This window comes from Melitaea cinxia, chromosome 1 (assembly GCF_905220565.1).
Source record: "Melitaea cinxia chromosome 1, ilMelCinx1.1, whole genome shotgun sequence".
NCBI classification, from domain to species: Eukaryota; Metazoa; Arthropoda; class Insecta; order Lepidoptera; family Nymphalidae; genus Melitaea; species Melitaea cinxia.
In genome coordinates this window covers 12,615,666-12,629,152 of record NC_059394.1, presented here as the reverse complement: position 1 = coordinate 12,629,152, position 13,487 = coordinate 12,615,666, and the positions used below count along the sequence as shown (strand labels likewise).

At 32.4% G+C, this 13,487-nt stretch overlaps 1 protein-coding gene across 1 annotated transcript; it reads right to left on the bottom strand.

Annotated features, from left to right (window-relative positions):
- Positions 1-2,893: 2,893 nt before the first annotated feature.
- On the bottom strand, positions 2,894-11,319 carry LOC123653854 (myrosinase 1-like). Its single transcript, XM_045589834.1, has 9 exons — positions 11,261-11,319; positions 8,509-8,600; positions 7,768-8,036; positions 7,087-7,491; positions 6,528-6,830; positions 6,309-6,443; positions 6,123-6,229; positions 4,672-4,807; positions 2,894-2,980 (listed from the first exon to the last, which is right to left on the bottom strand). The coding sequence occupies exons 1-9, from the start codon at positions 11,317-11,319 to the stop codon at positions 2,963-2,965; spliced, it is 1,524 nt and encodes a 507-aa protein (XP_045445790.1). The 3' UTR covers positions 2,894-2,962.
- Between the last annotated feature and the right edge of the window lie 2,168 nt (positions 11,320-13,487).

Genomic DNA, 13,487 nt, shown 5'->3' with positions numbered 1-13,487 from the left:
ATTTTTACTTTGAAATGGATTTATTTGTAGGTAGTCGATTGTAGTTGCCCTTGATTTACAGAATATTTTGAATCTTGTTTATTTTTTTTTTCTTTACGTATAAGCATTCTGTTATTGTTTTTCCTTTTTTTAAGTGTATAAAGTATATTTTTACTTTCTTTTTTCTTTGCTTTAAATGTTTAAATATAGTATGCTGTGACAATTTGTGAATAAAGCAGCACTTATCAAAATATTGTAAAACACGTCTGTAAATGATATTTATTAGTGTATGTTTTGTAAGTTGTCCTAAATAAAAAAAGAAAAAAAAAATCAACTAAGCTTCAAAAGCACCTTCGAATCTTCATTTTACAAATCAAAATTTTAATCGTTTTCAAAAGTAAAGTTAGCACCGGTTTGGAATGCAGATTCTACAGAGAAGAATCGGCAAAAAATTTTGTTATTCATAAAACACGTTGATATTAACTAAGTGAGTTATAAAATAAACAAATTACTAAAATAAAAGTAAAATAATAGTACTACATTACATCTGTCAGTGAAAGTCTCGTCAAAATCGGTCCGGCTTTTTCGGAGATTAGCCGCAATAAACAGACAGAAAGACAAACAAAAATTATAAAAAATGTAAGTTGGGTATAATATGTACCGTGTATACATACATCCATATGCATTTAGTAAAAAGCAGTTATTTTAATATTACAAACAGAGACTCCAATTTTATTTATTTGTATAGATGGTAGGTACTTAAAAGAAAAATAAGGATTGGATAAATTGGAGACGAAGCCTACATGGGAATTCGGGATGCTTTCTTACTATTCAAACAAAAGTTACCTGTAGTAGTTGTCATTCTAAATTTGTAGTGGTATTCCTACGGTTATGCTGTGAATAACTTTAAAGCTATTTATATTTGAAATCTACATCAACATTGTACTTACCTATTAAAAAAAAAATCTCACGACTTCTTGACTTATACCTTTTACACTTTACGCTTTATGGCGAAGACTTGATAGTTTAAATGATGAAGAGATAAATTTACGTTCAGAACAGATATTTGTACTTAATCAATTATATTTTAATTTATAGTGTGGTGGTATCCTTACGGGTCTCATTACGTTGTCTTGGAGATCACGTAAAGCACGGTCGTAACGTAAGTAAGGTCCGGTTGTTATTAACGAACGTTGCCTGTATTAAGGAATACCGATTACCTACAGTGGTGCAGCGTGATGTTTTAAACCCCAGTCCTTCTTCTATATAAAGACTCAGCAATGGGATTTTTACAGGCGATTACAACTAGGTCAGTCTTTCAGTTTCTTAATTAATTTTTTATATCACTAGGTCAGCTTGTTTGTTGACCTAGTGACATAAAAAAAAAAAAATGTTGACAAACAAACGTACGGCTCACCTGATGGTAAGAGATTACCGTAGCTTATAGACGCCAGCAACACCAGAGGCATCGCAAGCGCGTTGCCGACCCAATCCCCAATCCCCCCAGGAGCCCTGGTCACCTTACTCACCACAGGAACACAATACTGCTTGAGAGCAGTATTATTTAGCTGTGATCTTCTGTAAGGTCGAGGTACTACCCCAGTCGGGCTGCTACATATTTTGAGCAGGAAATTCCTGCTGTGCCCTACCTCAGTTAGATTTACCCATTGAAACTGGCAAATTGTAGATATATGATGTTTTTTGTGCCTTTAAAATATTGTTTTTCTAGACGTTTGTCCGTTCACGCGACTTCAAACGTTAAACGATGACCTAAATAAATTCAATTCATTTTAATTGTTCAACATTCAAAGACGCTGTATAATTTATAAAGGGTTTTTTAGTTATATGGTAATATTTTATATACCTATTATTATGTGTCGTAAACACCTTTATGTTTGGTGAACGAAACATTAAAATTACCTTTACATTAAGAAATACATTGTCAAAATTCACAAATGCTACTACGTTTGAAGTATTTTGTTTTATATTGTGAGCTCGAAATATGTAGCCCGACTCGGAGAGGTACCTCGAACTTACAGTAGATCACAGCTAAATAATAAAGTTTTTATATGTAAATTAATACTTCGTTTTATTTAAAACTAGTATCCCCCCCGGCTTCGCACTTTAACAAAAATTTCAAAATATTTTTTTTAATAATATTTTTGAAAATATAGCCTATGTAAAAAACAATCAAATCTTTGCTCTTTATAATATAAGTATAGAAATACTAACATAAACGATCAAAGATGGACATCGACCAAATCAATTAGAAATCTTTTCGATAATATTAATAAAAAGTTACTGGTGCGTTGATTCTGTATTTGGAATGTATGTTTCATAACAAAGTTTTTTTTTTAAATTATTTTCAGCTTATTTTTTTCCTTAAAGTTAAAGAATACATACTATGTTTTCACTAAAAAGACATAGTGATAACGTTTCATGTTTGCTAATCGTTTGCGTGTCGCCGGCAGCACGTCACTAGGACAAGATTGTGAGACTCATAACCATTCAGTTCATTCATTTTCAGACTTACATATGCAAATCTTTTTCTCTAGTATTATATTTTCTGTAGTATAAATCAATTTTATAACGAGAAAAGTGTAATCGTTCGAATTCGCCATAATTTCATTGTAAATAATTTGATATTCTTATATGAAACAAATAATTATTTGTTTAAGATCCAGTGTCGTTTTTATCACCAGCTTAATTCCTTATAGTTCTGTTCTTTTGGTTTTCGTAAGCTGTAGGAAAACAAAAAGAATCTTAGCTGTATAACAAAAAAAAAAAACAATATTATTTGAAAAGAGCTACTTAATACATATTAATTAAACAAATTAATGAAAAATTATGTAAGTATTATTTCTATCTGCTAGTCAGAGGTTTTTTTATATAAGATAAAATAAACACAAAAACATATTAATAAATAATTTTATTCATAAATATAACATGCATATTAAGTATTTTTTGTTAACTCTACCATGCTTTAGTTGCGTCCCCTCACCTGTTGAAATTAAAAGCTTTGTATATCATGCTAAAAGTCCAATGTAATGTACAAAATATAAGTAAAAATATAACTACTAAATTCCAACTATTAATAACGATATTCACTAGAATAATATTTAATTACAAGTGTAATATCATTAAAGACTTTGACAAGATATCCACTAACAAAGATTATTTTATATTTATTGTAAATTATTTTATATGGAGATTATTTTAGGCAAGGAATAATGAAAGTTGCTGGTGGACAATACGTTCGAGAATTTTAGACACAAAAAAAAGAAATATTGCAATAAGGATTGCAATAGAAAGAAAATTAGAAAACACAGTAGAATGGTTTCTTTAGTATATGAGTAATTTCAACATCTTTCTAGCACGTATTAAATGTATTGGAAGTAAAGGATTCGTTGAACATATTGATTAAGCCAGGCAGGATAGAATCTGTAATAAGGACGACCATATATATGGCCGTAATATTACGGCTAATAGAATCGAGACTAGTAAAATGCGGTAGGCAATTAGGCATTTGAATTCATACTTTTCTCAACATCACTAAAAACGTATACAGAAAAAGTAAAAGGTGATGAAATCGAAGGATTTGGAAGGGTAGAAAGACGACTAAGTGTATTGGACTAATATAAGTCGCATTGTCTATAGTTTAGAAGATGTAAAATGTATATAATTATAATATACACAAATAATAAGTATTGAAATATTTTTATAACTAAAAAATCGGTTCTCGCAGACAATATTCACTAACAATGCCTTGAAATTCGCGTGTTCGACGGGTTCGTAATCTGGGTCTACAGCTTTTGAAGAAATTTATAAAACATTTTTATAATCCACCAATAAAATTAGTTTAGTTTGTATGTTAGATATAAAAATATTAAATATAAATGGCGTGATTTCTTGTTTAGATAAAGATGCATTGTTTTATCGTTTTAATCAAAGAAAATTACATCAGCTTATTATTAGTTAAAGCGGTATAAAGCAGTATTATTTAGCAGTATATTAGTTATTTGACACAATTAAGTGTATATTAAACATTGTTCATTAACAGCCGCTCTGTTGTTGTGGTTGCGTGCCATGTATGCGCTTAAACATCACCTGTTTGCGGATTTGATTCCCTTTCTTGATAGATATTTTACAAATATTTTTTTCTACTTTGTACGTCCATCCTTGTGGGTCTCCCCACCGTGCCTTGGAGAGCACGTTAAGCTGTCGGTCCCGGTTATTATCATGTACACCTGATAGCGTTCGTAACTTATAGAATGCGAATATATCTACCACACTGCAATGAAGCAGCGTGTTGAATCAAGTTCCGATCTTTGGAGGATGGGGCCTATACCAGCAGTGGGATGTTACAGGCTGAATCGTAAGCATTTTTAATTGATGAACAATATATGGATAGAAACAAACGATCGCAAGTTAAAAATAGGTTTAGAAGTTTTTTATAAAGGTCTGGATGATAAACTTCTGGATGAAATCTATATTTCGGAGGAAATTCTAAGCCTTTGTGCAGTAAAGTATCTTATACCCGATATACTACTGTTTGTTGGAAAATGAATTTTTGTCAAGCCTTTTATAGAAATTTAAAGTTGCAGTATAAGTAAGACTTTGAAAAAAAACCATTTTCAATACTACGAAATGACAGTATAAAATTGTTCAGTGTAATGTTTGCTTCACACTTACAGCAGGATCTTTAAAGCGTTCATCTTGAGGTAGTTCACGGTTAGCCACCAGCTGTTTGTAGTATTCGACGGACAGTTTAGGTGTTCTCGGCCGCTCCGGGTCGTTAATGTCCACATAGTAGAGACCAAAGCGTTCTCTGAAATATAATGATTATTAGGCTTATATTTCATGGTTCAAAGGTAATTTATACATTTTATGCCAAGGTTTGTTTCAATTAGTTTCGTAAGGTCTACAGGAGTGACTGTTTGTGTGAAGTGAATAGATTGGCCCATTGGCACAAATATGATCCGTTGATAAATATCTGTTTCAGTCAATTGGTATCTAAAACGCAGGCATTAAGTTTTATAATTTAGTAACAAATAACTGTGTGTATGTTGAACAGATAGTAATGTGTAATATAGAGAATTTAATGGCCGAAGGGATTATTTTTATGAGAAAAGAATTAGTGCTCGTTGAAACGAAGAACACTGAAGCACGTATTTAATTTTGTTTTAAAATTGACCCTGAGAAGTGGAACAAAATAAGGAAGAATTTTATCAATCATCAGTATTGTGTACAAGATTTACTTCTGCGTGAAGAAAATCGTGAAGAACCGGTAATTTATTTAAATATTTACCCATTTAATATCATTTTAACTTGGATAGTTTATGCATAAAGTGCGTTGGTAATGATTCCCGCCGAGTCTGTAGTTTATTTTTATTTTCATATTTATAATATGTAAAAAGTCTATGTATAATTAAAAAAAATATAGGTATTTAGCTATAATACTTGGCTGTTACCTTTGACACAAGCATCAAGTTGCGTACCATAGGAACAGATGACCGTGTGTGTATGATAAAATATTTATTTATTTATAAGGACACTGCATTAAGGTTAAAATAGAGAGATTCTCCCGATAACGTGTAGCATGTTATAGCTTAGGAAGTTAGTTACACTACGTTTCGACACTTTGGTGTTCAGGTTGTAAAATTGCTTTAGTAATTAACCTAAAGGCATGAGACTTGGATAAGTATGCATTAATGTATCACAAATGCAATAAAATATGGTATAGAGCGGTGCGTCATATATAAGCTAGGCTACTTAATAGCTAATTAGGTGGCGAATGCTAACGCGACCCCATCTCGCCCCACCCAGGCGGACGACTGCTCATACGTGGTGGTTTTTTCAGTCAGTAGGAGTCTGACATAACCCTCTGGCACCCCCGCGCCGGAGGGTCTCCATGATGGATTTTCCCCACGTTAAAAAAAAGCTAATTAGGTAGAAACATGCGACTGTATAACGCAATACTAAGAAAAGAAATAAAATAATAGTAATATAGTTTAACAGTTTACCAGCGTAAAATGTGTTAAAGCTTATTAGATAATTTGTCGAGCCAATAAAATAATATTAAATTATAAGTTATGTTGAGTGTTTACGTAAATGTTTTTAAGTAAATTTCTTTAAGTACTTACGAAAACCCGGCGCGCCATTCAAAATTATCCATAAGAGTCCACACAGTATAACCGAGGACTTTGACATTGTCCTCGTAAATCACCTGCAGAATTGCTGAAAGGTAGTCCTAAAACGGCATAAAGACATCGTATTAATACTTAGTTGTTGTGAAAGTGTTTGTAGTTTATTTACGAGCAAAGACTTACATTAAAATACTGAATGCGTCCATAGTCTTCTAAAGTACCACGGTCTGAAAATCCATTTTCGGTGATATAAATTGGTGGATCATTGTAAGAGCTCTTACACCAACGTAGCAAGTTTGCAAAACCAGTCGGAACAACCTGACGTTTAACAAGTTCATGATTACTATTTTATTTATTGGATAAAAACGTATAAGTAAAACAGGCATAACGTAAAATACTTACTCGTAGCCACTCTGAAGCTGAGTCACCACCGACTTCTAATGAGGTAACCGCGCCAATATCTTTCAACCAGGAAGGAGATCTAGCAGTAGGGTCTACGCCTGGTCCAGTTACCAAATGTGTCGTATAGTGATTAATACCCAAAAAATCGGAAGTACCCTTAATTCTTTCGATCCAATAGTTATCAAATTGTTCCAGACGAGGCTTAGTAAGACCTTCAACTTGGCTTTGCTGTGCTACGTTTTCGACCATAACATCTGGGTATCCGCCTTTTTCAGTGAAAATGGGATGCGCAAACCATCCGAACTATAAAAGGGAGAAAACTTAGTATAAAATCAACAAGTACTGAAGATAAATGATAATTATAACTTTAACAATCAGCGCTTCAAACTATACAATAGCGGAATAAATATATCATGTATGTAATGCAATCGCATAAACACATGTATGGTCTATAATAAAACGTCATGTGCGGGATCGAAACCGTGACCGTTAGTGCAACATCCATGGGCTATGGCCACTGCGTTAAACCATCACCTTATCTAATGATATTCTGACATACTTTGAACTGGTTCGCCACTTCTGCAAGGGCAACTTGTTCGGCATTGTCCGGGTTTTCTGGCTCGTACCATATAGAGTTGATTGAGATCATTATCCTTCCATTTTGTTGTGGCCTATAGGTGTCATTATACAAATGGTACACTTCAGCATGGGCCTTGAGAAGTGTGTCACTACATAAATAGTTTCCAACACCATGGCTTAAAATAGCTGGAGCTTTTTTTTCGTCACCATAAGCATCTTCACAAATTTCGTATGGCTCATTAATAGTAATCCAAGACTTTATTCTGTCGCCAAATTCTCTGAAGCATACGTCGGCATAATCACGGAAGTAATCGATCATTTTAGGATTGGCCCATCCACCAAGATCTTGAAGGGATTGCGGCAAATCCCAGTGGAATAAGGTGACCTGCATAAAAACATTAAATAAGTGTTAAAAAATACTACTGCAAAAACATATAAAGTTCCATGAAAAGGAGATATGTAGATATATCAGATAACTCGCAGTGGCGTCTACGTATTAAGCTCTAGCTATTTTCCTTCATAAAAGGACAGGATTACTATTTTGTTCAACAATAGATGTGGCATACTTACGATTTTTTTAAGCAAAACCATAAAGCAATGTTATTTGTAAGTAAATACGCTATGGACATATAAAGTCATAATCAAAGTTATGTCATTTTACCAATGGTTCAATATTCTTCTCGGCCAAAGCATTAAGTAAGTCATTGTAGTATCGAATTCCATCTGGATTTATGTTATCAATACGGCCGCTTGGCAGAATTCTTGCCCAGGAGAGAGAGAACCTGTAAAAGTCCACGCCGAGGTAGGCGAGTGCGTCTACGTCCTCTTGATATTTGTTATAAGAGTCGCATGCAATGTCTCCATTTGTTCCATCAGCGATCATCCAGGGATTCGAGTGTGACAAACGATCCCAAACATTTTCTGATTTTCCTGTTTCAAAACACTTTTTTTAAGAACATTTTATTCAACTAGTCCGTTGGCACTATTTGTAGTGGCCCTGCTTTCTGCTCCTCGGGTAGTGGGTTCGATGCCCGCCTGAGTCTGGGTGTAATACTTGTATTTATATATTTATTATTTCCACGTATATTCATAAAAAAAAAAATGCTAAGTAGAGCAGTCGGCTGTTATTTATAACACAAGCATTAAGTTGCTTACCTTAGGAACAGACGACCGTGTGTGAATGTTATAAGATTTTTTTTATGATTAAAGATAAATATAGAAATTATCACATTATAATTTCGTAACAACATCCTGTTTACTTATTGAACCGAAGATAAGTACCAAGATTACTTTTTTAAGTTGAGCTAAGATAAAAATTTGATTGACAGACTGGTTCAAGTATGTGATATGATACTGATACTGTGCGTTTTGTCATAAATAAAATGAGGTATATTTCACTTACCACTGACATTCCATGCACCCTCAATTTGATGAGCAGCTGTTGCTACACCAAAAGTAAATCCTTCCGGAAATTTTGTGTACTGCGCAATTCCTCTAGTAACAAGATATGAAATGCATCGTTATTCTTGTTCTAATATTACTTACAAGCTAAGTTTACGTGTAATAAGTACTAAAATATCGTCTGACATGGTGCTATCACAAAAAACAGTAGGTACGTTGTAGTAAATAATTAATTTTTAACCGTCTTCCAAAAAAGGAGGAGGTTCTTAATTCGACTGTATTTTTTTTTTAATGTATGTTGTTACATCAGAACTTTTGACCGGGTAGACCGATTACGACAAATTTTGTTTTAATCGAAAGGTAGTGTGTGTCAATTGGTCCCATTTAAATTTATTTGAGATCTAACAACCACTTTTCGAGTTATATCTAATAATGCGTTTATACTTGACGCTTTTTTCGTCGACCTACGTTGTATTATTACCGCATAACTTTCTACTGGATGTACCGATTTTTATAATTCTTTTTTTGTTCGAAAGGGAACCAGGATCTGATGATGGGATCTCAGAGAAATCGAGGGATACTCTCGAAAATCCGATCCGATAAACTTTTTACTGAGTGTACCAATTTTGATAATTTTTGATTTAATCGAAAGCTGATGTTTATCATTTGGTCACATATAAATTTTATCGAGATCTGATAACTACTTTTTGTATAATCTTTGATAACGCGTAGTTGCTTGACTATTTTTTCGTCGATCTACGTGGACTTGTCGATGTAATTGAAGTCGGTTTTTTTTCGTTTTAACACAACACAATTATTTGGGATAGAGATTTACAAAAAAGAAAACATCGATACCGTCAAATTCGATGCATCGTAGGTAAAAGTACCGACTTCAAAAAAGGAGGTGGTTCTCAATTCGATTGTATTTTTAATGTGTGTTACCTCAAACCTTTTAACTGGATGCACCGATTTTAATGATTATTTTTTTTAATCGATTGTAGGTGTTTGTCATATAGTCCCATTTCAATTCGATCGAGATTGGAAGGGTACTTTTTGAGTTATTCCTACGTTTCAGCCTGTAATACTCCACTGCTGGGGATAGGCCTTTTTACCCATGTAGGAGAAAGATTAGAGCTTAATCCATCACGCTGCTCCAATGTGTGGGTTGGCGGATATATTCCCTACTATGAGTAACGAAGCGATCGTTCAGGTATACATGATAACAACCGGAACTGGCGGTTTAAGGCACGGTGGAGAGACCGACAAGGACTGCACAAACACCCAGACCACGGCAAATATCTCTATGACCGATGCAAATGTTTGTTATGTGCGGGGATCGAACTCGCAACCGCCAGCGCAACAGCCACAAACCAGTGCTGTGACCTTTGCGCCAACGCGGCGCTGTATATATACAGCAATCCTGCCACGATTGACGGTCAGTAAATTATTTGTTCAATTTCAAATCAACTCTTAAGTATAAGTACCTGGGTGACCGAGCTCCGAGGTATTTTTAGTAAATCGTGAAGAATTAGTAGTAGAAAAGAGAATTAAAATGATTCGCTGCCGGTTTGGATGAATATTTTTTTTAATGTATGTTCGGGGATAGCTTCGTCGTTTATGAAAAGATTTTGATAATTCTTTTTTTGTTGGAAAGGAGATATCCCTGTTGTGGTACCATGATAAGGAAACCAGGATCTGATGATGAGATGCCAGAGAAATCGAGGGAAACTCTCGAAAATCCGCATAACTTAACCCAGTAGGGTGTGCCGATTTTGATGATTTTTAACTTAATCGAAAGTCGATGTTTATTATGTGGTCGTATTTCATCGAGATCTGATTACAACTTTTGGAGTAATCTTTGATAATGCGTATTTCTTGACTATTTTTTCGTGTACCTACATTGTATTACTTATTAAAGTTTAATAGTATTAGTTTAATAGTATTAGATAAGTATAATAACTGATAATTGTTATACTTATTTAGTGTGAATTATTCGCACGTGTATATCTAGCAATATTTATAATAGTGCAGTGTATCGTCTTTTCAGTGTATCGGAATAAAATCTTTTATTTAAATAGTTTTTTAATACTTTTTTTATTAGAAATAATATTAACATACGTGTATAAACACTCAGGAACTACTGAACAAACTAAAATTTTCTAAATTGTCGGTTGCGGTTCAATGTCTGCTTTTTCAAACCATTACCTTTAATACTAGCATTAAGATGCTTACCTTTGGAACAGACAACGGTATGTGTATATTAAAAATATTGATTTATTTCCATTTTCTTGTAATCATGGTAGTTTTAAAATTTAAGTGAAAATTAAACTATTGTAAATAAACAAAACGCACGGCGATAATAAAACAATTATTTTATGTAGTACAAACGGCATGGGCAACAAGCGACAGTGGATGTTGTTAATATCATAATTTTTTTTATGTGTATTGAATTATTTAAGTTTTTTTTGTAATTAATATATTTTTATGGATTTTAATTTAATACAAATTAAAAGCCTATAATTAAATGTTTCGAAAATAATAAATAGTAACAAAACTAATTTTACTTAAATATTTTTTACTTTATAAACCTACTTCGCATAATTTCTCGCTTGTAAAAAAACTAGTATTTCAACTTTTTTATTTTGTAATGAAACTAGTTTTATACAAAAAAAGTTTGAACGGTATAACGTTGAAACGGTATAACAAAAGAATTATGGTGTTAGATTGTTGAAATAAACAAATTATGTACTTACGAATGGGTAATAGCTAACAGGGCGATAATAGTTGCAGATCCCTTTGTGCCGGTCGCCATTGTGTCGTGTAGCGAAGGCGACTTACTGCGGCTTACTGTTAGTGACGTTGTGTAGTACTTCTATTTTAAGCAGTACTTACCGTTATTTGTAATCTTGAGTGATACTATCTATAGTGTTTGCTCGCAAATGAAAAAAAAAAACCGAAATGACATCGACAAGTAATTCGTCGTATGTATACGAAAAAAGTAGTAGTAAGTAAATACGCATTTTTAGAGATAACTCAAAAAGTTCTTCTCAGATCTCAATTAAATTTAAATGCTTCAATTAAAAAAAGAATAATTAAAATCAGTCTATCCAGTAAGAAGTTCTGAGGTAACATACATAAAAAAATACAATTGATTGATAGCTTCCTCATTTTTGTGAAGCTAGTTGAAAAATAAGTGTAATGCAAAGGAGAATGCGACTTTTGGGCCAAAATGTAATGAGTAGAGATATTGTTTAAAAAATTGGTCATATTTTTTTATTTAAAAATATAAAATATCACCTCAATTCTGAATCTAGAAGCGGAGAAAATTGAGAAAGATAGTTTTCATCAAATTATTTGGGTATCGATTCCACTATAATCGATTACAGAATTCAAAAAGAAAATGTTTGCACTAGTTATTTAACTCAAGATATTTAGATGCATAATTAAAGCTGTAAACAATAACGTGTATTTAAATAAAGTTACATTAATATCGAAAATATCAATTAATATTTGATAAACCAAAATGATTATCGATTTCGTATCGATTTAAAATAAATCATATTTTTAATGACAGCTTTGACAGCTTACTAACAGTAATACTGTGTCCGTCACTCGTTTAGTGTTTACTGTTTTCCGATGCATTCCGAGTCCATTCCTGATATTTATTTATGGTTTCAAGTGTATATCAATATTTGTAATGAGTTTTCAAACAGTCTTTACTAAATATAACAAACATTAATGCTACAAGAACTTAGTGATCGGGTTTTTTATAGACATTGTAACATAACCTCACTTTTACAAAAAGTCTAATAACTCCACTCTCTCAGATAGCCAAAATATAGATAATTTTCAGCGAGGGATCAATAAGCCTAAATGCATTAATTTATACAATTTTCATTTTATTACATTTTGGCCCAAGAATGTGTGGAATCGCATCATTCTCCTTTAACCGGTTTCATTAATTGCTTTGAAATTTTATTAATGTGGCTATATCATGATATGTCTAATACTCTTATTAGTACTTGATTTCTATAAATATTTTCTAATAAATTACAATTATATATACTTAATTAATTTTATAAAAATAATGTACATTTCAATTCTACTTTGTGATTTAATGATACTTGATTTTAGAGTATGATTGGGTGTAAAATTGGGTGACAAGATATACCTGTCAAAATGTAATTTTATCAAGATATTGCAAGACTCTTAAAATCTTATCGGACACCTTTTGCAACCATTTACACTTTTCTGTAATATTTCATAGTCTGCTAATCATAATAATTCATGAGCGGATATTTATGTATTTTTTTATCAATGTGATATCAACACACCAATATGTTACTTAAATACAGCAATGCATTTTTTTTACTTTTACGATAATATCTATACTAATAAATGGAGAGCCGGGTTTTTGTTCTCTATACTGCAAAAATTACTGAACCGATCGGAATAATACTTATATCATAACATGCATCGTGTTTCGGAGAAGGTCGGGAAGTACGTATATGATATATGATTAGTTTGTATTGCTACTAAATCAAAATATATCAAAGATAAAATTATTAATTCTAATGATAAAATCAAGTGCACATGGAATATAATTAATAGTCTGTGGAAACGTAATAAGCAAACTATACCGATTGAATTAAATATTAATGGTGCAGTTGTAACCTCGGATGACAAAAAACGTCTTTGAAGCCTTTTTCGATAAAATACCCATTGACTTAACTTCTCGACTCAATTCATCATCAATAAACTCTACCCAACTTCTTAAAAATGACGTTAACAAATGTAATGTTGATTTTTCATTCTCGCAAGTTGATTCTTTAGATATTCTAAACGCATTTAAGAGTCTTAATATAAAAAAATGATCAGTATATTTCTGTTAAATTAACTAGTACTATCATTGATGACCTCGCTCCGTATTTAGCTTTAACTTTTAACAATATCATCAAACTGGGTTCATTTCCAGATTTG